The sequence below is a fragment of the Meles meles genome, chromosome 2, assembly GCF_922984935.1.
Source record: "Meles meles chromosome 2, mMelMel3.1 paternal haplotype, whole genome shotgun sequence".
Classification (NCBI taxonomy): domain Eukaryota; kingdom Metazoa; phylum Chordata; class Mammalia; order Carnivora; family Mustelidae; genus Meles; species Meles meles.
In genome coordinates this window covers 57,968,488-57,995,084 of record NC_060067.1, presented here as the reverse complement: position 1 = coordinate 57,995,084, position 26,597 = coordinate 57,968,488, and the positions used below count along the sequence as shown (strand labels likewise).

The 26,597-nt window shown below is 43.1% G+C and overlaps 1 protein-coding gene across 1 annotated transcript in view; it reads left to right on the top strand.

Moving 5' to 3' along the window:
* The first annotated feature begins 276 nt into the window (after nt 1-276).
* The window catches only part of CD38 (CD38 molecule), a 45,323-nt gene continuing 19,002 nt past the window's right edge, over nt 277-26,597 (top strand). The window contains exon 1 of the mRNA XM_045998571.1: nt 277-610. Coding sequence (XP_045854527.1) covers nt 363-610 — 248 coding nt within the window. The 5' untranslated portion in view covers nt 277-362. The remainder of the gene's footprint in view (nt 611-26,597) is intronic.

Here is a 26,597-nt window from a genome sequence, read left to right as displayed (position 1 = left end):
GTGTTAAGTACAAGGGTGATAAAGTACAAAGAAATATTGTCGGTTTTCCCAACACCTGCAGAGAACCCATAAAGTGGCGGCTTTTCCCTGGAAAGGCAAAGTCTGGTCTTTGGTTAGGAAGCTGGAAGTGAGCGGCTGTAGTAGTAGAGGTCTTTCAAGTTCTTTAAGTCCTTATTGGTCCGGCCGGCCTGGGAACTTTGGAGGAGGGGGTGGGGGGGTGGGAAAGGAAGCCAAGAAAAGGCAAGTGCAAGATAAAGGGAAGTGCACTTTCCGAACCCGGCTAGCTCTCTTCTCTCTGCCTGAGCGGCGTCTGGCGGGTCTCTCCTCCAACTTCGCCCGGCAGACCTCCTCAGTGGACCCCAATGGCCAACCACAGATTCGGTTTAGTGTCTGGGGAGGAACCCTGCTGCGACATTTCCAAGAAAACCAAGATCTGTCTCTGCGTCTTTTTTGGTCTCTTGATCGCGGTGATCATCGCGGTGCCGGTCGGTATCCTGACGTGGCGCCATCCGCTCAAGGAGTGGAAGGGGAAGGGCACCACTGACCATTTTTACGAGATTCTCCTGGGACGGTGCTACACCTATACTCAAATCGTGCGACCTGAGCTGGGGTGAGTCGGCGTCCGTGGCGCGCGGCTGGGCGCGGCTGGGCGCGGCTGGGCACAGCTGGGCACCGCGCGCGAAACAAAGCATCTTCTATTCCGGGTCAGCAGAGAGCCCGCTGGCCAGCGCTGAGCAGGGGGTGCTGGCATTGCGACTCCGTGCCACTCGCCAGAGCGCCTGGCGTTGGCCCCGAGCGAGTGAGCGAGCGGATGGGGAGCGCGGGGCTCGGTGGCCCAGCCCGCTCAGCGGCGGAACCCCAGCGAGATGCCCGCCTTCTGCGCAAGGTGCAAGGAGTCGGGAGGGTCCCGAGCTACTGGCGCGAAGGTACCTGGTAGGGGTGTGTGCGCGCGCGCGCGTGTGTCTGTCCTGGGGGATCGCTAGCGTTTTCTACTTTGAATGGGATTTCTGTTCGCTGTCTCTGGCCCCAAAGTGCCGGGACAGTTATGGCTGACACCTGGTTAAGTGGCTTGCGGAGGCTGCAGGGGGTGAGGGAGCTTCGGGGGTGCCAGACCATTAAAGTGCGGTTTTTTTTTTCGTGAGTATAAAACAGTACTTGCGCGCCCAGAGATACAGCGGACCCGAGAACTCAGTAAGAAAACCAAAACAATAACAACCTTTTAAAATTGAGATAAAACTCACACTGTAAGAGTGCATCCGTTCAATGGGTCTGTTCAGACCCTGAAAAGTCTGTGGAAACTTTCCGAACGGTTCCTCGTTCCTCCTGCCAGCTAGTTCCTAATCTCCGCCAAAGGGGACCGCTCGCTTTCTTGACTGCAGTTGCAGGGTTTGGTTTCACCCAGAGAACTCATTTTTGAAGTTGTTCGTAAAGGAGAACCAGCCAGAAGTAAGACCTCTATTCCTCAGACTGCCCAAGGCGAGCACTGGGAGCCACGGCTCGTGCTGTGAGTTTGAAATTGCACAATTAATTCCGGTTGTGAACACTAGAAATTCAGGATAAATCCGCATTCCTCCCGCCCTCAACCCCGCGCGTTCTCAGCCCACCGATCCTAAGGAAGATAGGGGAGGTCTCGCTTGCACATTTTTCAAGGCCACAGATTGCCAGGGTCCCTTAAGTGCTTTGTTTCCGAGTAATTAAATAGTTAATTGAGAAACCAGAAGTTGAGCCGTTCCTTCAGGTTACACTTAAAGTAGCAATAAAATCGAGCGCTGTCCGATCTGACATGTAATGATAAATGCCGTCTTTTAATTTTCATCTTAGTGTAACAGTTCTAAAATTTTTGTTGTTGCTCAATCATCTTTGGTAAGTTTACACTATTGGTGAGATTATCACCACGGACTAGCAAGCCAGATGCACCACAGAAGCCACATGGCTTGCTAGTGTTTGTCAGGGCACTCGCTCAGTGTTGAGCACACACACTCACACACAAATATATATAGATAAAGATACAGATCTCCAGATACACACGCAGGTATATCGACATGTACATACATATGTATTTGTGTGTATGTTCAAATATAACAGAAGAGGATATCTGTTAATATTTCTTGAGCATCCTTCCAGATATCTCACAATACATGCACACTCGCACGCTGTATAAATGGGTTAGTAGTTATTACGGTCAGTCCTGCATGCCAGGGGCTTAAGAAATACCCAGTCATTGAGTCCTTCGACAACTCTTTGAGGCACTTAACTACTACGGCCATTCCTATTTTACATAGGTACAAAGTGAAGGGGAGAGTGTGAGTAAATTGTCCAGATTTGGGCTCCAGAGACTGAACTCAGCCTCTACACTATGCCTGTGCTGCTTATAGATGGTCTGTAAGTAGAGTGACCATCAAATGTATTGACCATGCATGGGACTTTTTGAAAAGAAAGGGGATGCTGTTAATTATACGGACTCAGTAGGCTTAAACTAGAATATGTGATCACTTTATCTTGGGTGGTTTAAGAGCACAAACTAGGAGTCCTGCTGCTTGGATTTAAGACTTGGCTCTGTCACAGTGTAATTTTGGGCAGATTACTTACTTTCTCTGTGCCGCACTGCTCTCAGCTGTAAAATGGAATGAGGGTACCCACCACATGGGGGAATTCTGAGGATCAGGAAGGACAATCCTGATAATGTAGTGAGTCATAATGCTATTATTTTCAGAACTGCAGTATCACAGACATCTTTCAACAGTGATAAATTATAGATCAAGGCCAACATCAAAATGGATGGCTAGTATTAAATTTATTGAAATCACAATCCAGGAAATCAGTCCTCCAGTGATGGAATTTACGTTGTTTCTAATTTTTTTTAACTGATCTTTTTTCCCCCTTTTTTAAAAATAATTTTTTTAATTAACATATAATGTATCGTTAACCACAGGGGTACAGGTCTGTGAATCGCCAGGTTTACACACTTCACAGCACTCACCATAGCACATACCTTCCCCAATGTCCATAACCCCACCACCCTTTCCCTATCGCCTCCTCCCAGCAACCCTCAGTTTGTTTTGTGAGATTAACTGTCTCTTATGGTTTGTCTCCTTCCCGATCCCATCTTGTTTCATTTATTCTTTTCCTACTTTTCCTAACCCCCACATTGCCTCTCAATTTCCTCATATCAGGGAGATCATATGATAGTTCTCTTTCTCTGATTGACATATTTCACTAAGCATAATGAAACTAGTTCCATCCACGTTGTCGCAAATGGCAAGATTTCATTTCTTTTGATGGCTGCTGGTATTCCAGTGTATATAGATACCACATCTTCTTTATTCATTCAACTGATCTTGTTTTTTAATTAAGCACATGGCCTTGGAGACCTTTCAGTGTTAGTACATGTAGATTTACCACATTCTTTTTAACAGCTCATGGTATCCCACCGGATAGAGGTAACTGTTTAGATAGAAAATTCGTTACCAATTTTCAGTCCTGTTCATTCATTCAGCAGATACTTGCTGAGTGTCTACTAAGTGCCAGGCAGCGTGACGACTTGGGAGTGGAGGACAAACTTCCCGCTCAGGAAACTTTCATTCCTGTTGGGAGTCACGTGCTTCAGTGAACTTCTTTGTACATAGATTTTTGTGCACTTACAGGAGTGTTTTTGTAGGATAGGTTTTTGGTGGTGGAATGGCTGGATCAAAGGGAGGATCGTGCATATTTTAAATTTTGATAAGAATTTCTAAACCCCTCCAAAATAACACTACCATTTTAGGCTTCCATTACCATCTATCACAGGACATGCTTTCCATTGCTCAACGGTATCAACTTTTTTTTTTTTTAAACTTATGAGAAAAATAGCTCCTAATCGTTCTCTGATTATCAGAGGGTCTCAGCATGTTGTATATAGTAACTGGTCACTTATATTTTTATCTGTGAATTTTCTGTTCAAACCTTTGCTAATTTCCACTGAGCTGCTTATTTATTTCTTTTTAGGGCAGTTTGTTATATATTGAAGATCCTATATATGGTATTTTCTTCTTCTCTGGTCACTGTCCTTGGAACCCTTGTGATTTCTGTTGTGCAAACCACACCCCGCCCCCACACTTGAACTTCAAGGTTATGACTCTTTGATCAATAATCTGTTTCCTTCTATGTTGCTGAAAGTCTGGCATGCTGATCTTTTCTCTTCTAGTCAAACCCTCTTAGCATCAGAAATCTTTTCTCTGGGGCACCTGGGTGGCTCAGTTGGTTAAACTTTCCACTCTTGATTTCGGCTCGGGTCATGATCTCAGGGTCCTCGGATGAACCTCCTGAGTCAGGCTCCATGCTCAGCAGGGAGTCTGCTTGAGTTGCACTCTCTCCTGCCCCCACCCCTCCCTTTGCACTTGTGCGTGCACACTCTCTCTCAATAAATAAAAATCTAAAAAAAATATGAAAATAACAGTAACAGTGTCCTCCGTGCCTGTCCAGCCTTCATGAATATTCTCCTTGAGGTATTTCTGAGCTCAGCCTGCCACTCACTCCCAGTCCTGATGCCACATTGTGGTAGCCAGGGCTCTCCGGGGAGACACAGAGACGTGGGAAGGGGCAGAGATGGGGGAAGAGGAGAGGTTTATGTTAAGGCATTGGCTCCCATGCTTGTGGTGGTCAACAGGTCCAAAATCTGAAGGGTTGGGCAGACAGGCTAGAGACCTAGGGAAGAGTTGATGTTGCAGCTTGTGTCTGAAGGTTATTTGCTAGCAGGAAGTCTCTTTTTCTTTGGAGAGGTCAGTCTTTTCTTAAAGGCGTACAGCTGATGAATGGGAACCATCATTATGGAGGGTAACATGCCTTAATTCAGAGTCCATACATTTAACTATGACATGCACACATGTGTGTGACCAAATATGTGGGTACCATAGGTCCTGCCAAGTTGACCTGGAGAATGAACCATAGTGCACATGTTTTAGGTTCTCCGGACAAAACATGTCACTTCCGGATACCACTTTCTGTGTTGGTTCTTGATTGCTGATAAACTACCCTAAACTGTGGTGATGGAAAACATCAGCCATTTTTTATCTTTTACAATCGTGTGTTGTCTAAAATCAGTTGGAAGTTCTTTTCACTGATGTCAGCTGTATTCATTGATCTGGGGGGTTGACTTGACTGGTACCCCCCAAACGTTGTACTTATATAATGGGGCCTGGGTTTTGCGGGGATGGCTGGGCTTCTTTTTCTGTGTCCTCTCAGAGCCTTTCCTCAATTTCTTCAGAGTTCATAAACTCTTTAAAGTGAAGTCTGGCAGGCCTTCTTTAAAAAAAAAAAAAATTCAATGCAATTAATTAACATATAATGTATTATTCATTTCAGAGATAGAGTTCAGTGATTCATCAGTCATATGTAATACCACATTCTTTTTAACAGTGCTCATCACATCCTGTGTCCTCCTGAATGCCCATCCCCCAGTTACCCCATCCCCCACCCCCTCCCTTTCAGCAACCCTCAGTTTGTTTCCTACAATTAAGAGTCTCTTATGGTTTGTCTCCCTCTCTTACTTGGTCTTGTTTTATTTTGTCCGGTCTTCCCCATGATCCTCTCTTTTGTTTCTTAAATGCCATATATGAGTGGGATCATAGGATAATTGTCTTTCTCTGATTCTGGAGGGGTCTTCTCAAAGTTAGCTAGCACCCATAGCTAACACAGCATCCCTTCTCCCACATTCTAAAGGTTAGAACAGTCACCAGGCCTATCCAGCTTCAAGACAGAAAACAAGCCCTACCCCGTGATGAGAAGAGTAACAAAAATTTTGTGAGTGGCTTTAGCCCTTCGTGTGTCTTTACATTAGCTTTTAAAACGTTTATTTCCTTCTTGTCTCTTTTGTTCTTCTGTTACATTTACTGTTCTTTACACATTACTACCTTTTATTAACTAGATTTAATAAAGATAGAAATCTGATACATGCCTCCTTGAATATAAGCTCACTGAGTATAGAAATTTTTTGTTGAGTGATAGATGTCGAGGACCTATAATGGTGGCTGCAGTATAAAAGCAAAAATAGTTCGTTGAATTAAATGAATGGTATAGAAGCCAGTATATTACAAATAATAAGAAACAAACAAAGCTATAATAAATATACTTCTCCCACAAAGTTTCCCATGCCATTACTCCCAAATCCATCCATCTCTATTTTGGCTTTTAAGGTGTTGATTTTTCTTTTATGCAAATAGCTTCTCAGTATTTCTTTGTAGCTCTTAGGGCTCTATTTTCATATATTCCTTTTCCAAAGCCTCTTACCCCCCTAGAAGTCACTTTTTGCCAGTCTTTGAGTGTGGGTAGGCGAGCACTGAAACTTGTCCCTGTTTGTTGAGCTGGGACTTTCTTAAGTTCAGCCAGGAGCATTAAATGCAGATGACACGTGGTTTTGCTGTATCAAGATCACATTCAGGAGCTGCAGTCCATCCTGAGATGGTCCTCGGCTTGTGAGACCTGAGAGACATGCAGCCAAGACTCCCCAGAGTGTTAGCAGATGCCTAGTGCTCTTGATACTGTGGGAGAGTGTCATCTGTCTGGGCAATAGCTGGGAGCCAGGGAATGTGGGAAGGTGGGGCACGGTCTGCAGGAGGAAATGGAGAGCCTCCACATCCAGAAATGGACTGGGCTCAGAGAGGCACTCACAGGTACATTACCGTTCCAGGAAGCTTCTTGCCTTGGGGAAAGCCAACCCTCCCCATAAATTTTGGCCTTCAGTGATAGCTGCTGGCTGTTAAGGGACAGGAGTGGGCATTCCTCAGACAGCTCTCTTCATCCCTGCTCCATACAAGCTGGGGTTCCCAAAGGGAGAGACACTTTTATTCACCCCTGCACCCCTGTCATCTGGGACATTGCTCATCACATTATAGTCCCTTAGTAGATGCTTGTTAAGCTGAACTCAGTCAGGTCCCCGTCATGCTGGTGGAAGCATAAACATACACCGTGAGACACTTCATAGAGAACATTCTTCATCCGTTTTATTCTGCTTGCTGTTGATCACAGACAGCTGCATCGTCTACACTGGGCCTGTACTGACTGTCGTTTCTGATTCTTTTTCTTCACTTCTCAGTTTCCTTTTGCTTCTCCTTCCTCTTCAAAATTTCTAGCAAGATTTTTCAGGGGCCAGTTCTTCATTTTTGCTACCCTAGGCCTCCCTCCCATTTCAATGACTTTGGCATTTTATTCACGTCTACTCAGTAAAATTCGTGAGTTCAAAATGTACAACATAGCAAATTCCTACAAATACATAGTAGAGACTCGCTGTGTGCCTGGTGCTAGGGCCACTGTGGGATGGGGGATGGGGCGCTTCAGAGAGGAAGAAAATACCAGTCCTGCTGCCCAGGGTCCTGCAGGGAGGTCTGGTATGATTGGCCTGGAGACAGCACTGTGCAGGGCAGGGTGATGTGTAATGGCACACGGCTGTGTCCATGAGTAAGAGGGGCCCTGTGGAGGGCAGAGTGGTTTCTGCTCTCTAAGCCCTTTGCTAGATTCTGTAGGGGGGTGTAAGAGGTACTCAGATACCCATCAAACAAGAAAATATATGAATTGCTGTGAGCCAAGTTCCTGCACCACACCACAGAGATTCAGAAATGAGCACTATCTGCCTGATGGAGCAGAGTCAGGAAGGACCCCACGAGAGAAGTAGCATATGAGGTCTTCCTTTGACGACATCAGTAAAGGGTTTTCTGAACAGTGTGTGTTAACCTATTGAATGAATCTGGGAGACAGAGAAGCTGCTACTCCTGGGGAAAGACTGGCCAATGGTGGGATCAAAACTCTTTAAAGAGTTTGGGACTTTGACAAGACCCTGCTAGTGAGAAGGTGAGAACCTCATGTTAGCCCACCCACAACGTGGACCTTCTCAGTGTGTGAGAGAGTATGAGCATGACCATATTTGAACAGGATAGAATTGTGTAGCATGTTTTCCCTGTGGGTGGTGGAATGACTTCCTGCTCAATATCTGTATTTCCAGTGAGACCCTGAACCTCATTAGGGCAGAGTCAAGTTGACGGCCTCATATTCACCTGTTGTCCTCAGTGCTTAGGACATGGTTGTCAGGCTTCCTTTAAGCCCATCTTTCATGCTGGAGGTCTAAGGCACATCAGTGGCCAGAGTCTTAGATGCACCTGACTGAATGGGGAGGGTCAAATAGGGAAAGTGAAACTGGTTTTCCAAGCGTGGGACACGGGTGCAGCTGTGATTGTATATGGGGAAGTCCTACCACACGGCTGAGTTATCTTTGGAAGGAAGGGTGGAGTACACAGGCAAGTAAACAAAACTTCCAGGCTTGAGATGCTATCAGGACACCTGAGAGAATGTAGCTGTGGGGTAGAATCTTCTAGAAGGAAAGGCTACTTGAAAGACCTGGGAGCACCCCGGATGGCTGAGTGGGGGAAAGCAGAGATGAGAGGAGATGGAAAAGGAAAGATGCTACTTCTGTGTTTCACTTCAGAAGTTCCTAGAAAGGTCAGGAGTGCTCACTGCTAATGTCACGCCCATGCTTCTGGTTCTGGTATCATTATTAACAGCTGAGGGAAGTGGTGGTGTTTTGCCTGGAGAAAATGTTTGTTCTTTATCACAATGAACACTCATGACTTCTCTGCTTCCCCCTTTCCTCTTTGGAGAGAAAGCCCTTGGAAAATTGTTGCCAAAAGTCCGTTTAGAAATTTTGAAGAGAGGTTGAGAATCAGTGTTTATGGGTTGTTGGCAGTGTACTTGGAACCTTACATAGTTGGTTCTGTTATCAGAATTCTGTCAGAAAAGTCTCAGGACACATCCTGTGGTGGAGGAAATGAAGCCTGCGAGAGGTTAAATAATTTCGCTTCTCCTGCAGTTGGTCAGAGCAGGCTGGGTAATTTGTGGGGCCCAGTGAAAATGAAAATGTGGGACTCATTGTTCCAAAAGCAGGAAAAAGCTTTTACTTTCCTCTGAGGTCTTGTCACCAGCTGGACGGTTTTCACTTGCTATTTAATGTTGAGTCCCCTAGGACACCAGGAGCCCTGCAGGGACACAGCTGACCCTCACAAGTGCTCGGAGCTGCTCTCCACAACTTGGGACATGGGGAAGTTGCCCCTGATCCCACCCAGCTGCGCTCAGGCTCCTGCTGGGGGTGGGGTGTGGCAGCCTGAGAACCCATCCCAGGGAGATGTGAGCCAAGGCTTCAAGCCCCCAGTGCAGGCTCCAGTACTCCACTGGTCTTGTCTCACAAGACACAAAGCAAAGATAAAATTATTAAGAATTTCTGGACAGCAACTGCAGAACATTACACTTCCTGGACCTGAGCCCGGGACCCCATGTGACTGCATTGGTCAGAGGCCTGTGAAGTTGGCTTTGTAGTTAGTAACTAGCAGAAACCCATCTCTTTCCATTCTTGGCGTCATCAGACCCATTCGATTGATGGGAAAACTGAAGCATGCAGTGATTTTTTTTTTTTTTAAAGATTTATTTATTTGACAGATAGAGATCACAAGTAGGCAGAGAGGCAGGCAGAGAGAGAGGAGGAAGCAGGCTCCCAGCTAAGCAGAGAGCCCGATGCGGGGCTCGATCCCAGCACCCCGGGATCATGACCTAAGCTGAAGGCAGAGGCTTTAACCCGCTGAGCCACCCAGGCGCCCCAAGCATGCAGTGATTTTTGTTGTTGTTCCTAAGGACCAGAGCTGGTGAGTAGTAGAGGTGGTTTTTGAACTGACTGATGACACTGCCTACAGCCATCACATCACAAGACTCCAAAAGAGTGTGTTCTCAGCACGTCTCATGACCTGAGGCAACCCATTCCAAAGATAGGAGCATTTGTAAAGTCTCCAGATGGAGGTGTCTGTTACTTTCTCTGTCTAAAAGATGAGTCATGAGGCTGCATTGTGAGGCCCTTGGGCTCCTCCTTTTAGGGAAGCAAGGTCCTAGAGCCCAGAGCTTTGTCTCTGTGCTCTGTACTCAAGAAGATGGCTCAGGTAAAGCAGCAGAATGCCCAATCCTGCCTGGTGGCCAAGTCATTTTCTTCTCTCTCCTGTTGAACTTCTCTCTCCTGTTGAACCGTCGCCTCCCAGAGCTTGGTCAGGAAAGATGTAGGGCACACTCTGCACTCCTAATCCTGTGCCTGTAGAAGGCCTTGCTGATTGATCACACTTCACTGGGTGGGCCTGGCCCAGCCTCAACATTGTCTACACAGCAGGCCGGGTAGATGCTATCCGTTCGTTGGAGCTGTTCAAGAGATGACATCTGTTTGTGATTCTGTGTCAGAATCATGTTGCTTGTCAGCCTAGATAGGTAAGTTTAAGTACTTTTTTTTTTTTTTAAGTAGGCTCCACACTGGGGCCTGAACTTATGACCTGAGATCAAGACCTGAGCAGACGTCAAAGAGTTGGATGCATAACTGATTGAGCCGCTATGGGGATAGTCACCATCATCCTATTCATTTTCAGTCCTGGGTGCTTAAGTTCAAAGGTGACTAACAAGTGAAGAGGTTGTAAGGAAGGGGCAGCAGGAGGAGAAGCTGGATCACAAAGTTCAAGGGCCTTGGGCGCCTTGGCTTGGAGGAATCTGATGGGACAGAGTATCGGTGACCAAGTGGTCTGTACTGGTCAAGGGACAGTCCTGATGCCCGGGTGTGTGTTGTGTTGCTCTCTCTGTAAGGCCAACACAAAACCTCAGATAGCAAAAAGTCAAGAATAACGGCCAACAGTTGCACAGTTCAGCACAATTTGAATTCATTTGTCAGAGTAGAAGTTTCAAAAAGTTAAGAGCTTGACTTTCATTAACATACAAAATCAGCACATGCCAAAGATTTATTTACTCCTTTATGGAAGAATCAATGAAATGATAAAGTCAGTATAAAGAACACCTTGGGAGCACTAAGTATTTATACATATTCAAAATAGAATATTAGAATTAGGCTGATAGGTTAGATATAAAACTGGTTAATGTTGGCACAAGTTAATTAAAAGCCATAACCTTTGTGGTATATCTTTTCTATCAGACAAAAATTGTTTGCATCTTTAACCAACCACAGGTATATTGTTAGCATCTAACTTCAAAAACTTTGATAGTAAGTAGGAAAGGCAAAGACACATTCTGCTACATGATTAAATATTTCTAGGGGCAACCTGTCAATGTCTTTGTAAGATACTGAAAGGACATTCTGCCCACCTTTTTGCCTTATTTCCAGATGGTAAGTGTTTTTGTAACACATTTATTCAGTAAGTGTTTCTCAAGCTCCTTTTATGTCCCACAAACTCTTCTAGATCCTGGGCATAATAACAGTGAACAAAACAGACTAGGTTCTTGTTTACATGGATCTTTTATTCTAGTGGGATTGGAGTATAGTAGATAAAACAGGAAAATACTCAGTGTGGCAGATGGTGGAAAGTGCTAAAAAGAGTGCTCAGCAGTAGTCTTAAGGTGTTAAGTACAATAATAAACAAGAAAGGTTTCACTGAAAGCTGACATTTTAGCAAAGATCTGAATAAAGAGGGAGAGCAAACCTAGAAACTTCTGGCAGAGCCTTCTGGGCAAGAGGAAGAACAAAGACAAAGGCAAAGGGAAGCAACAAGAGCACTATGATAGGCTCTTCTGTTAGGGAAATACTTAAAAAAATGCAAAACTAGACAAAACAGTTAACCCCCTTTACCTAATTAACCCATTGTCGATAATTAACATTCTGCTCTTAATTTCATCTATCTCCTCACTTTTTCCCCCTAAAGAACTTCATTTATTTAAACCGTTTTATTTTTAAGATTTATTTATTTATTTGAGAGAAAGAAACAATCTGGCAGGAAGGGGCAGAGGAAGAGGAAGAGAGAATCTTTTTTTAAAAAAATTATTTTTATAACATATATTGTATTATCTGCCCCAGGGGTACAGATCTGTGAATTATCAGGCTTACACATTTCATAGCACTTACCCTCCCCAGTGTCTATAACCCAGCCACCTTATCCCTACCTGCCTTCCCCCGCCCCCGCCCCGTCCCGCCTCCCCCAACAGCCCTCAGTTTGTTTTGTGAGATTGAGTCTCTTATGGTTTGTCTCCCTCCCGATCCTGTCTTGTTTCATTTGGGAAGAGGGGATGTTTAAGCAGATTCTGCATCCAGCTCCAGGCCAATCCCATGACCCTGAGATCATGACTTGAGTTGAAACCGAGAGTTATATGCTTAACCGACTGTGCCACCCAGGCACCCCTATTTATTTATTTATTTTGAAATCAGGCTCCACACACAGTGTGGAGCCCAGTGTGGGTCTTGAACTCATGGCCCGAGATCAAGACCTGAGCTGAGATCAAGAGTCAGGTGCTCACCCAGGTGCCCCTCCCCTAAAGTACTTTAAAGCAAATTCCTGACTTCATATCATTTTGTCTGTCAATTCTTCAGTTCGTATCTCTAACAAAAAATAACATTAAAAAACATATTTGACATACCATTGCCACACCTGACAAAATTGAGACTAAGTCTTCAATATTACCTGTATCCACCCTGTTTATTTTTTCATGTTTCTTAAAAATGCGGTTTTATGATGGATTTGTTCAAATAAAAATCCACATGTTGCATGAGGCTACTTTATCCTTTAAGTAATATCTTAAAGGATATCTTAAGCATCCTTTTTAAAAAAAAATCTTATTTTTATGTATTCTCTGCACTCAACATAGGGCTCATGTTGAACTCATGACCTCAAGAGTAGGAGTCATATGCTCCACTGACTGAGGCAGCCAGGTGCCCCTCTTAAGCATCCTTTAACTCCTAGCCATTTTTCCTTCTCCATTTTTTAATGCCTGTTAATTTTGAAGAGACTGCGGAGACAGATTGGATTTGAGGGTAAGCAGGAATGCATTACAGAAGGAACCATGGAATTCTTTGGACATCAGTCGCAGCAGGAGGGACGTAATGTCACAGCACCCCACATTTAGGGTGTTAATAGAATTGGGTATTATCTGCTTGATTAATCTGTTATAAAGTTCTTTGACAACTTTTCATTTAATTAATTTCGCACAATTCGGGGATTATTGCCAAGATCGATTATGTCCATAGGGGCTATACAATGGATATTTTATAATTTTAAGACACCTTCTGCATTTATTTACTCTGATTCATCTAAACAGAAGCCTTTCTCTCCACCACTTGGATGCCTTGAAATACAGTCCATAAAAGAAAGGCAGGATAGATGCTTGATTCTTTTTCCGTATTGATCAGTTTACAGAATAATGGGTTAATGCTCTATCAATGTCTAGAGATGACCAACGAGTTTCTTTTTGGTTTCAAGTCTGTAATATTATTTTTAAAAATTTTTTATTAACATATGGGCGCTTGGGTGGCTCAGTTGGTTAAGCGACTGACTTCAACTCTGGTCATGATCCTGGAGTCCTGGGATCAAGTCACGCATAGGGCTCCCAGCTCCACAGGGAGTCTGCTTCTCCCTCTGACCTTCTCCTCGCTCATGCTCTCTCTCACTGTCTCTCTCTCAAATAAATAAATAAAATATAGGGGCGCCTGGGTGACTCAGTGGGTTAAGCCTCTGCCTTCGGCTCAGGTCATGATCTCAGGGTCCTGGGATTGAGCCCCGAGCCCCGGGCTCTCTGCTCAGCAGGGAGCCTCCTTTCCCCTCTCTCTCTGCCTACTTGTGATCTTTCTCTCTGTCAAATAAATAAACAAAATCTTAAAAATAAATAAATAAAATATTAAAAATAATTTTTTATTAACATATAATGTATTATTAGCCCCAGGGGTACAGGTCTGTAAATCGCCAGGTTTACACACTTCACAGCACTCACCGTACTCAGGTCTGTAACATTTAAAAAATAAATCACCTATGGTCATTTTTACCAAGCCATTCAACTTGGTTTTCACAGTTTTTTTTTTTTGAAAGGTTTTTCTTGTTGTACTTACCCATTTTACATACAATTTAATTAAATTATATAATTAAAACAACAGGTATAAGCATATTTACAAATAGATAAATAAACAACTAAGTTGGGTGTGGTAAACAGCAGCCTATTAATTATGCAGAGAGAATGGATACTGTTGGTGCCTACAGGGAGTCACGGAGATAGGGGTCAGGTAATAGTTTTGCAATAAAAGTGAATTGAGATGTGGTCAGGTATTTTTTTCTTGCCATTACAGAACAGAAAATTACCAAGACAAAGTTTTTTGTTTTTTGCTTTTTAAGTAGGCTCCACACCCAAGGTGGGGCTCACACCCACCACTCTGAGATCAAGAGTTGGATGCTCTACTGACTGAGCCAGCTGGCTGCTCCAAGACAGAACAGAACAGGAAAGTGAGTGAGATAAAATCAAGAGTTGATTTTGTGCACGTGTGTGTGTGTATGTGCATGCACGCGGGGGTGTTCAGGGATTCAGGGTTTGCTAGGGGAGGTAGAATTATGTTTGTGGATTTTTGTAGTTGATGTGAGTGGGGATTGTATTTTTAAACAAAATCTCCCCAGTAAGTATCTACTGTGGAGCGTGGGGATGATGAGACTCTTGTTTTGAAGACAAAAACGTCAAAGCTGAGGTCCGAAATTTGACGAATAAATAGAGCAAGAGAACGTCGTTTTATTTTCCCTTTGCAGTGACTCTTAACGTTTTCTAATTACAAAAATAAAACAAGCCATTGGAGGACATTGAGAAAAATACAAAAATAGAAGAATACAAAATCACTTGACCCCCAAAGTGGAATTCTAAGTAGTGATGAATGCCACAATTGCCCTCCCCACCAAAACAGTAGATTCACAAAAGGAAGATACAGAGCGTTTAAATGGATGGTTTCAGTATATGTAATTAAAAAAAATATATTATTTGACAGAGATTAGGTGCATGTGCAAAGGGAGCAGGAGAGGGAGAAGCAGGCTCCCTGGTGAGAAGGGAGCCGGATGTGGGGCTGGATCCCAGGACCCTCCACATATACATTTTATAGATATAATTCAAATGTCTTTTATAATATGACATTTAGGAAAATCCACTAAGCTCAATTTTCTACTTCTTAGTAGAATGTATCAAACGTTATGCATCCACATGATAGAAAGTTATCTAGGTCTTTGGTCCTTGGATGTTTTAAAGCAGAAAAGTCTAATTTGAAGGGCCATGAGTAATTCTCCAAGACATATTTTTACTTGGCCTCCATCCGTACTTGCCTCAGTACCATTCAAATGTTACTTTTATTATGACTAACCAGCAAATATTATGGAGCCATTGCTGTGTTTGGCATCTCATAGTTTTATTGCGAAATTCATGATAAACGTACTTTCCTCATTATCTCAGTTCCTGGGAGTTAAGAGTTTGTTGATGAATTAACTTAACCCAGAGCAATGTCAAAGTTAGTAATTACATCTCCTTGGGAATTCTTCAAGAGCAAAGAAAGACTGAAAACAAACAGAAACTGAGAGATTTAAAATTACAAAGAAATGTTTGAGACTTGGATCAAAGACAGTGGATCACATTTTGGGGAACTTCTTCCTGTTTTAGCACTTCTCTCTAGATTCAGTTTTTTCAGGGGGACTCTTGAACCTCTGGATGGCAACACATCAGTTTACCACTGAGAACTGTCCTCTTTGTATTTACCATGTCTTTTTCCTTCTTCAATATTCCTTATTCTCATGTCAGTATCTGTCTTTCTTTTTTTTTTCTGTCTTTCTTTTAAAAACTGAAGATGTTAAATTATGAACATTTTGAACACACTGAAATGTCTAGGGAATAATATTACAGATACCTATCTACTCATCATACAGAGTTAACAGGTGTTAACATGTTTGCTTTAGATCTTCTTTCCTAGGGTTTTTTTGTTTGTTTGCTTTTTTTAAAAATTAAAAAAATTTTTTTTTAAAAATTTTATTTATATGACAGACAGAGATCACAAGTAGGCAGAGAGGCAGGCGCGGGGCGGTGGGGAGGGAAGCAGGCTCCCTGCTAAGCAGAAAGCCTGGTGCGGGGCTCGATCACCCCAGGACCCTAGGATCATGACCTGAGCCGAAGGCAGAGGCTTTAACCCACTGAGCCACCCAGGCACCCCTGTTTATTTGCTTTTGAGATTGAGTCTCGGTGAGTTTGAACTTGCAACCCTGAGATCCTGAGATCAAGACCTGAGCTGAGATCAAGGGTCAGATGCTCACCAGACTGAGCCACCCAGGTGCCCCTTTTGTAGCTTTTACAGAAATAACACCTGACACTTAAAATCAAAATCTCTATCTCCACAATTCCTTTTCTTCTTTCTTCGGAAAGGAGGCTTGTAAACTGAGTATTTGATATTTTGGATCAATGCGATAAGAGTCATGCTTTGCCAAGAGGGAAGAAGAGCGAGGAAAGTCTATTTGGGTTGGGAACCAAGTGTCTGCCACATTATGTTTGCCCAAACTGGTCTCCAAATTTGTGGTGTCAGCTTACATTTCAGAAAAGGAATCTGAAGGTCCTTGTTGCTAGGCATGCTTACCATGGCTTGGAACAATTTTTGCCTATCTCTTTGTGGCTTTAATTTTTGTTTCCCTGATTACTAACACAATTAACCATCTTTTTATGTGTTTATTGGTCATTCTGGTTTCTTCTGTGAAGTGCCTATTTTTGGTTTTTGCTTGTTTTTATGCTGAATTGTATTGTATGTCTTCTATATACATTCAAGATTTTAATTTTTTTGGTCAGTTACACGGATGGCAAATATGTCCTCCCAGTGTGTGGCTTTTTTTTTTTTAAGATTTTATTTATCTATTTGACAGACGAAGAGAGATCACAAGTAGGCCGAGAGGCAGGCAGAGAGAGAGGGGAAAAAGTCTCCCCGCTCAGCAGAGAGCCCGATGTGGGGCTTGATCCCAGGACCCTAAGATCATGACATAAGCCCAAGGCAGAGGCTTAACCCACTGAGCCACCCAGGCGACCCCCAGTCTGTGTCTTGACTCTTGACTTTATTGGATCCCTTGTATTGCTGATGATTTTATTGTGATTACATTAATGTGATTAATGTGTTTATCTTTTATGGCTGTGCGTTTTGTACCTTATTTAAGGACTTACTATTTTTTTAATCAGGGGTCACAATAAAGGTCACATATATTCCAAAATTTTTGAACTTTTGTCTTTTGCAATGAACTTTTTTTGTCCATTTGGAATTTATCTCTGTGCGTGGTGTAAGGTAGGGACGGAATTTCATTTTTTTCCTCACAGATGGATAATCAGTTGAGTGAATACTATATATCAAATAATCCATCCTTCACCAGAGGCTTGATAATGCCACTTCTATTGCGCTTCAAGTTCATTGGTTGGTTATGGGATTCCCAATCTGCTTTATAATCTGTTTATCCCTAAATAATTACCATATTGTTCAAATTACTAATGTCTTGATATCCAGCAGGGATGGTCCAATTTCTGTTGCTAGACATTAGTTTACATACTTTAGAAGTACTCAGAGAAACAGAATCATGGGGCATCTGGGTGGCTCAGTTGGTTGAGGTCTGCCTTTGGCTCAGGTCATGATCCCAGGCTCTTGGGATCGAGTCCCACCTCTAGCTCCCTGCTCGGCGGGGAGCCTGCTTCTCCCTCTTTCTCTACCCCGCACTTGTGCTTGCCCTCTCTCTCTCTCTAATATAAATAAATAAAATATTTTTAAAAAAAGAAACAGAATCATATGCCCTGTACTCTTTTGTGCCTGGCTTCTTTAATGGCTTTGCCTTGATGTTTTTGAAATTCATCCCTGTCTTGTGTGTCTGCTGTAGACTGCTCCCTTTTATTGCTGCATAGTAGTCTATTGTGTGGCTGTGTACCCCACTTTGTTTCTCCATTCATCTTTTGATGGACATGTGGCTTGAATTCCCTTTTGGATATTACCAATAAAGCTCCCATGGACAAGGTTATTGTGTGAATACTATGTTTCGTTTCTCTTTGTTGAATATCCAGAATTGAAGTAGCAGAGCCACAAGCTTTAAAAAGCTAATGAAGAGGGGCACCTGGGTGGCTCAGTGGTTTAAGCCACTGCCTTAGGCTCAGGTCATGATCTCAGGGTCCTGGGATCGAGTCCCGCATCAGACTCTCTGCTCAGCAGGGAGCCTACTTCCCTCTCACTCTCTCTGCCTGCCTCTCTGCCTACTTGTGATCTCTCTCTGTCAAATAAATAAGTAAAATCTTAAAAAAAAAAAGCTAATAAAGAAACTATTAAATGGTTTTACAAGGTAATCGTGTGGTTTTACATGTTTACGGTCAGTGTACAAATATTCTAGTTGCTACACATTCTTAATGACACTTGATATCGTCAGACTTTTATACCTTAGCCATTTTAATGGGTTTGTAGTGGTATTTTTATAGTGTTTTTAATTTTTCATTTCCCTCATGACTAATGATGATGTTGAACATCATCTCATGGGCTTATTGAATTAGGTTTTCACCCTGCCAAGCAGGGAGCCTGATGCAGGACTATCCCAGGATCCTGGGATCATGACCTGAGCTGAAGACAAATGCTTAACCGACTGAGCCCCCCAGGCATCTGGCTCTTTAGTAAGTCTTCAAGTCAGGTAATGTAAGTCTTCCAGCTTTTCTCCTTTTGATTACTTTGGCGAGGTTGTTTGTATATTCACATAAATTTTAGAATCATTTTTTGAATCACTGTTTGCATCCACATGGATGGAACTGGAGGGGATTATGTTAAGTGAAGTAAGTCCAGCAGAGAAAGATAATTATCATATGGTTTCACTCATTTGTGGAACATAAGGAATAGAAGGGAGGACCACAGGGGAAGGGAGGGAAATCCAAAGGGGGAGAAATCAGAGAGGGAGCTGAACCAGGAGAAACTCTGGACCCCGAGAAACAATCTGGGGGTTTTGGAGGAGAGAAAGGTGGGAGAGGGGTAACAGGGTCATGGGTATTGAGGACAGCACATGCTGCGTTGAGCACTGGGTTTTATACTCAACTATTGAATCTTGAACACTGCATTAAGGACGAATTATGTACTATACAGTGGCTAACTAAACATAATAAAAAATAAAAATGAATAAAAATAAAAAGTGGGTAAAAATATTTTAGAATTCTTTTGTCAGTATTAACAAAGTGTGCTGAAATTTTGATTGTGATCTGTTAAATCTACAGATACATTTTAGCAATAGTTAACATCTTGATAGGGAGCCTTCCAAGCCATGAATATGGTACACTTTTGTTTCTTCAGGCATTTTAAAATATCTCTCAGCAATACTTTGTTTTCAGACCACTCATCTTGCGTATATTTTGTTAAATTTATGACTCCATAGTTTCTATTTTGGGATTGTTACAGCTTTATTGCTATTACATCAAAGTCGAATATATGTGTGTGTTTATATAATAAGTATATATGTGTATATACATACATATGTATATAATTTGAAAAATGCTTTCTTTAAAATTTTTTTTTATTTTTAAGCCTTTATTATACAGTTTTCACACATTCCCAAAGGCAGAGCAAATAATGCAACAACCTCCCTTGTGCACATCACCCAGCTATGACGGGCATCATCTGATGTCCAGCTTCCCACATCCGGGATTCTACCGACTACAATCCTGGGTGTCAGTTAACATATTTGAAAAATGTTTTCCAGTGGCTCAAGTTTTGAATGTTGGTATTGTACCCATAATTTTTAGACAGCAACAAGTTTGAAATGTTTGAGAAATACAACAGTTTTGGCACCTAGCAAATGAAGGGCAGAAGTGAACAATTTTAGGTCAGAGGTAGTGAGAGATGACACAGTTATGAAGGTACAGGCATTTGACATTTTTTCTTAAATATAGTCCAGAAAGATCCAAACTGACACAAGAGCAAGTCCCAAAGTGATACATTTCCTTAGTTACCACACATTTCACTTTATGGTTGTCTCCTGTTTAATAACTAATTCCCTATGGACCAAAAGCTTTGGAGGTTAGGAGTGCTGTGTGTCTTGTTAGCTGCTATTTTCTAAGAGTATACCTAGTACTCTGCATGGTGCTCTGTATTAATTGGTCAAAAGAATACAAAATATAAATAATTTTTAATATGAGTATCTTATAAGTTCATGTTTATAACATTTGGATATTACAGTAATGATAATAGATCTTGATGAGCCCAAAAAATTAAACTAAGGGATTACAAGAAGTGACTGTCACAGAATGACTCAAACCTCAACATTAACTGTATTTTCTAATCTGTTTTGCTTTATAGTTTTAGGAAAATTGTCATTCCAGCAGGTGATTGATTAGTAAGGAACTGCCTTGCTTAATATTCTAGAAGTAGCTCTTTCTGCCTACAGGTCCATCTCATGCTTTAATAAAACCACCTTTTTGCACTTTAAAAAAAATTCTAGGAGAAGACGTGCTCAGGCTTGGATGGGCATGAAGGGTGAGCCCATAGAAAGATAGATTCAGGGATATTGCTTTCTTAACAATACATGTGTAAAATATTTAGATAATAGGCAGTATTTTCCAAGATCTTCCCCCAAGTAAATTCACAAAATACATGATTTGACATGAAGGCAGAAAACCAAAATCAAAACCCAAAACAAATCTAGGAATCAAAAACAAAAAGATGAGCACCCCCCGGGCCCCACTGGTTTGGAAATTAAAACAGCCCTTTTTTGGTGATGATTCAGACAATCAGTTCTCAGTCTTCATACGCCTGGACCAGTCAAGAGCATCTGACACAGTTTCTCACTTCCTCCAACTTAGTATGCTTTCTTCTCTTGGCTTCCAGAATACCCCATTCTCCTGCTTTTGGTCCCACATTCCAGTCTGTTGGTTTTTTTCTCCCAACCTCTTCTGTTGGATTGCCTCAAGGATCAATCCCTGGTCATCTTCTCTTCTTTGTCTCTTGGGTGCTGATCTCAGATCAGTTCATGGCTTTAGTTCTTCTGAACTTTAGACTCATACGTCCCTCTGATTATTCTGCAGCTTCACTGCATGTCTCATAGAAATCTCAAATCTGGAGTATTCAGAACTGAGCTGGTCAGTGCCAGCTCCACCTAAGCCTTCTCCATCCCAGTTCTGGGCAGCCCCATCCCTCCAGGGGCTCAGGCTACAAACCTTGGAATTATGATTGACTCCTTTTTTTTTTTTTTTAACACCACCATCTAATCCGTTAGGAAATGTACAGCGAATTGGAATTTATCACTATTCACTGTCTTTGCTGGACCACTCTGGTGCAGATCACCACCGGTACTTACCCAGATTCCTGGTCTATGTGCCTCTACTCTTTCCCTCATTCGGGCTATCCTCAATGAGGCAGTCAGAGAAATCCTTTGAAACTTAAAGTAATATCATGTGCTTCCTGTGCTCCGGATCCTCAGTGGCTCCTTAGTTCTGCATGAGTGGAAGCTAAATTCTGGACAATGGTTTGGGAAGCTCCCCGAGTCTGCCCCTCACCTCTGTCTACTATCCACCTGGCTTTCTGCTGCCATGAGCCACACCGGCTTTTTTGCTGTTTCTTGAATATATCAGGCAATAGGGCCAGATTCATGGGATTAATGACTTCTGAACTTTCTTGATCCTGACTCTGAGATCAAGAGTCCTATACCCTACCCGCTGAGCCGGCCGGGCACCCCAAGAATCTTCCGCCTTCAAGAACCTACTTGGAAAATCCTGACTTCCTCAGTGAATTTCACCAGTTGCTCTCTTCGCCCACAAGGTGGCAGTCTCCACCTTCAATTACAGGTTCTCCCAGCCTTATATTTGAGACTAAACCTACTGTTTTCCTTGGGCCCACACAACGTGCCTGCAGGACTTGACAGCAGGAAAATTCATGGAATGAATGTAATTACCACTTGGGATCTAAGTGCTTTTAGGGATGAGGATTTAGGGTGTGAGAGCTTTCCCTGGGGGAGGAACACATGAAGAAGCTGATGCTGCTTTTGCGGGGCAGGGGGACACTTCGAAATAAAACTTATTTGTGGGAAGGGTGGGAGCACATCGTGAGAGGTGACAGCACAGAGTTGTGAAGCGTAAAGTAGGCTGACAACATGCAGATTTCACCACCAGATGTACCTGTTTTTCACCTTGGCATAGGACTTTAACTCTCTGCCCATCTCCCAGATCCCACTGCTCTGTCCCATCACCTGGGAAACACATGCCCTGTTCTGGTCCTCAGCTTCTCGTGGGATCTAGGGAAAGGACAACCCCTCTGTGGTCTTAGGTCTTCATTTCTGTTAGAAACAACTTTGTTTCCTGTGGGAGGCAGCATTGTGCCAGAGGAAGAGCCTTGTTTGGAAGGTCAGGCAGCTCTGCCCCTCCCTCACTGTTTGGATTTAGTCCTTCCTACTGGAAGGAGCAGAGTGGTAGGAAGGGGGGAGGACATGCTGTTGACCTTGAATCCTGACTTTTGTGCCCAGCCTGGTTGGCACAGAGCCTCCAGATCACCAATTAAGGAGGCAAGCAGAGAAGTACTGCCATGGCTAAGACGCAACTCAACATGCAGACTTTATTAGCAAATCGAGTCTTCCAGAAACGACTCCTAGAGCTGCTGCCAAGCATAAACCCTGCTTAAGGCATGCTGGTTTTCCCAGGCCTTTCGATTCTTTAATATCCCACTCAAGATTGCAGGTTCCTGTCAATGCCCCTCAGCCCAAGACCACCAGGAATACAAAGTAGTTGAACAAGATGGGTTTCATGGCTCTTTGCAAGGGTGAGCGCTCACTACAGGACCCATGGGGGCAGAGGAGCACTCAGTGTGAGGATGTTAGGAAGGATTTATAGGGCTGGAGCTCGTTTGATGACATTTAGGATAAGTGTCAAGAGAGTCTGGCTTTGCCTGGATGCTGCCCGGAATGAGGGTCATTCTTGGATAGGGTATGTTAATCTTACCTGCCAGCTGGAATAATGAAGCAAAGCCGAAGCTGCCACTGTTAAAGAAGGAGCAGTCACTGGTATTTGCGATGATAGAAGGATACTTGGTCTTTGTGTGAGTGTGTTAGCTGGAACTCCAGGTGGATGGGCTAAATGGTCGTGCTAGAATGAAGAGAACTATCTCTTAAATGCCGTTAACAGGATGTCCTTGGTTAAAGGATTACTTAGAGAAAATAACTTCATAATCTCTGAGGCATGAGTCCCCGGAAAATCATTTAAGCTGTGGAGCTCTCTAGGGAAAGAGATGGAGCTATTTCATCATTTCAATCCTTCCTGTTGTGTGACTGACCATACAGAACCCAAAAGGTCAGTCAGTGGCACAATCCATGATTCTGGGTGAACAAGTGTGTGTCCCATACAGGAAGGCAGTTAGGCAGGATCTGGGAGGCTATGCAGGAAGCACCATCCTCCCCTCGCTCTGTCTGAGCCTCCGGATTGCTCGTCTCCTCGGTAGTATTCATAAACTTTGACTCTTAGTATGATCTGTGATGAAGAGTGATTTGACAGCCCAGTCTTGCTTAAGGAGACAAGGAAGTCTTAAAAGTGGAAAGAAAGCTCCAGTAGAGAAAGTCTGTGGCCCTAACCTGTACCTGTCCTCGTATTTCACCTCACTGGGCCTTGAGAAATGGGGTCGGGGCACCCAGTCTTGCCTGGTTTTGTGCTTGTGTCTTTTTTATTTATTGGGTGGGGGAGGGATAGGGTGGCTGGGTGATGGACATTGGAGAGGGTTTGTGCTATGGTGAGTGCTGTGAAGTGTGTAAGACTGATGATTCACAGACCTGTACCCCTGAAACAAATAATACATTATATGTTAGTAAAATAAAATAAAAAAGATTTATTTATGTATTTGAAAGAGAGAGAGAAAGAGTGGTGGAGAGGAGGGGCAGAGGGAGAGAGAGCATCTCCAGCAGACTCCTTGCTGAGTGCAGAGCCCACCCTACTCAGGGCTTGATCGCATGACCCTGAGATCAGGATCTGAGCCGAAGCCAAGAGCAGGACACCGAACTAACTAACTGAGCCACCTAGGCGCCCCACATACTATTGTCTTTAACTGGAGGAGAGATGAGAAAAAAATATCGTAGCTGAGAGAAATGGGGGAGGGCACGAAAATGATGGGGGGGTGACCAGGTGGCGACCCATGTTCAACTCTGCTGGACACTGGAATTCCTAAAGCCGTGTGTTTTCTTTCAACCCAGGTCCTAGGACTTTCCGAGATTCTCAAACGTTTGGTCTAATTGCTCAAGTGACTCTAAACGGAAAATGAAAGTTTTATTATGACCTCCATTGTAATACATGTTTATTCTAGGAAAATTCAATGTATAAGGAAGGGAGGATGACAAAGCAAAGCAACACTTATGCCACGCAACCAGACACAACTATTTTTATAGCATGGTTTAATTATTGTGAGCCTTTTTTTCCCCCTTCAGTTTCTAAAGATCAGTTGTGATTGTACTCTATCTCTGCATAAAAAAAATTAACCCCCCCTTTTTATGTCTGTCTGTCTGTATTTATATTTAAATTCAAGTTAGTTAACATATAGTGTGTTATCAGGTTCAGGGTAGGGTTTAGTGATTGATGAATTACATCACAAGTGCTCCTTAATCCCCATCCCCAGGACCCTGTCCCTCCCCCACCTCCCCTCTGGCAACCCTCAGTTTGTTCCCTAGAGTTAAGAGTCTCTTATGGTTTGACTTTCTGTCTGTTTTTACCTTGATTTTTTTTCCCTTCCCTTCCCTTATGTTCATCTGTTTTGTTTCTTAAATTCAACATGAGTGAAATCATATGGTGATTATTTTTCTCTCACCGACTTATTTTGCTTAGCATAATGCCCTGTAGTTGCACCCAGTTTGTTGCAAATGGCAAGTTTTCATCCTTTCTGATGGCTGAGGCATATTCCATTGAAGATATACACCACATCTTCTTTATCCATTCATCTGTCGATGGACATCTGGGCTCTTTCCATAGTTTGGCTGTTGTGGACATTGCTGCTGTAATCATTGGGGTGCACCTGGCCCTTCGAGTCACTATGTTTGTATCCTTTGGATAAATACCCAGTAGTGCAATGGTTGGGTTGTAGAGTAGCTCTATTTCTAACTTTTTGAGGAAATGCTACACTGTTTTCCAGAGTGGCAGCACCATCTTGCATTCCCACCACCAGTGTAAGAGAGTTCTAACACCCTCCCATATTTTAGGTAGCTTGGATAATACATGAATCCATTTTTACTGTAAGCCAATAATACGGAAAATATGGGGTGACAGTAGAAATTCGCCTTCATTTTTCTTCTGAGAGACAACCCCAATTGCCAGTTTGATGTGCATCTTCTTTCTGTTTTCTACACAGTGAGGTCTGCTCTCATCACTTAATGTAAAATAAACATCCCCGAAGAGATTCCAAGCTCTTTATAAATACAGTGTTCAAAGGCTACTTTATATTCCACTGAGCAGAGACAGCTTTTGAATCCATCCCCTTCTATCGGCTGTGCCCCTCTAATCTCTCCAGAACCCATCAAAGGAAGCAAAGCCACAACACGGGCAGATAGAAACCCACAGTGGTTATGAATGCAGCTAGATTTTGCGTGTCACAACAACTGGAGGAGCACACAAAGAAAGGTCACTTTCAAAATGAGGATACTGATTCATACTTAATCAGTGAGTGAGTGGTTTTGTTTTTTTGTTTCTGTTTTTGTCTTTTGTAGCAAAAAATTAGAGAACTTTATACAACTTACTGGGTTTTCACGTTTTAGTGCCTTTGACAAGTCACCAGCACCCTGATTGTAATTTGTTCTGTTCCTTCTCAGCCTTGTACCATGATATAGCTTGCGGTAGGACCTAGGTAAGAATTTACGGACTGAAAGAGTGGATGGATGAACAGATAAACAGGATGAGGGTTACACCTACAATGGAATGTTACTTGGTCTTAAAGGAGCAGGGGAATTCTGACACCTGCTACAACACGGATGAGCTGTGAGGACAGTTGTGCTGGGTGAAATCAGCCAGTGAGGGAAAGACAAACAGGACGATTCCGGTAACACAGTTTCTAATTCCCTGGTTTGGAAAGTGGGAGGGCAATTTCCAGGGGCTGGGAGGAGTGGGGAACGGGAAGTTCTTGAAAAATTCTTGCTTCGGCCTTTTCCACTTCTCCCATTCTGACTTGGTCGGCCGGAGTCAGGCACGGTATCTTTTCCAAAACTCAGGAAGCTCTGGTCCCTGGAACACTGGTCAAGGGTGGCAGGAGCTGAGAGCCACAGGGCCAGATGACTTCCAACCACCCCTCTGGTTTGAGCACAGACCGCCCTCGGGAACAGCCCCGGGTGTGACAATCACCACATCATAATCTTCCAGCACAAGTATCAGGTCTACCTGGAAGTATCACCATTTTGGGACAGATGAGCCATTTTTAAAGAAAAAAATTTTTGAACTTCCAGAAATGGCTCATATTCTTTCCCTGCTGCTGCTTTGGTCAGAGCTCCACCACCGTCTCTGCTGGTCACGGGAATTCCCAAGCCCTTCTGATTCTCTGTACCAGGCATCTGACTGAGAACAGCTTTTGTTGGCTGCTGTTGGATCTGATGGAACCATGCTCTACCCAGGGGGACAAAAGTGAAGCCTGGGGACTTTTGCAAAGAAGCTGCACTTGTGACTTTGAGGCTCTTTCCTGCAATGACCTGTATAAATGAGTTGGGCAGACGTCTCTGGACGGTGTTATCCTAATGCCTTTTTATGTCTTTATATTATGCCAGTAAAAATGCTGACCTGCACATTTAGGGTGAAATGTTTACTTTTGAATTCAAGGATCAAAAGTAGTTTCATAA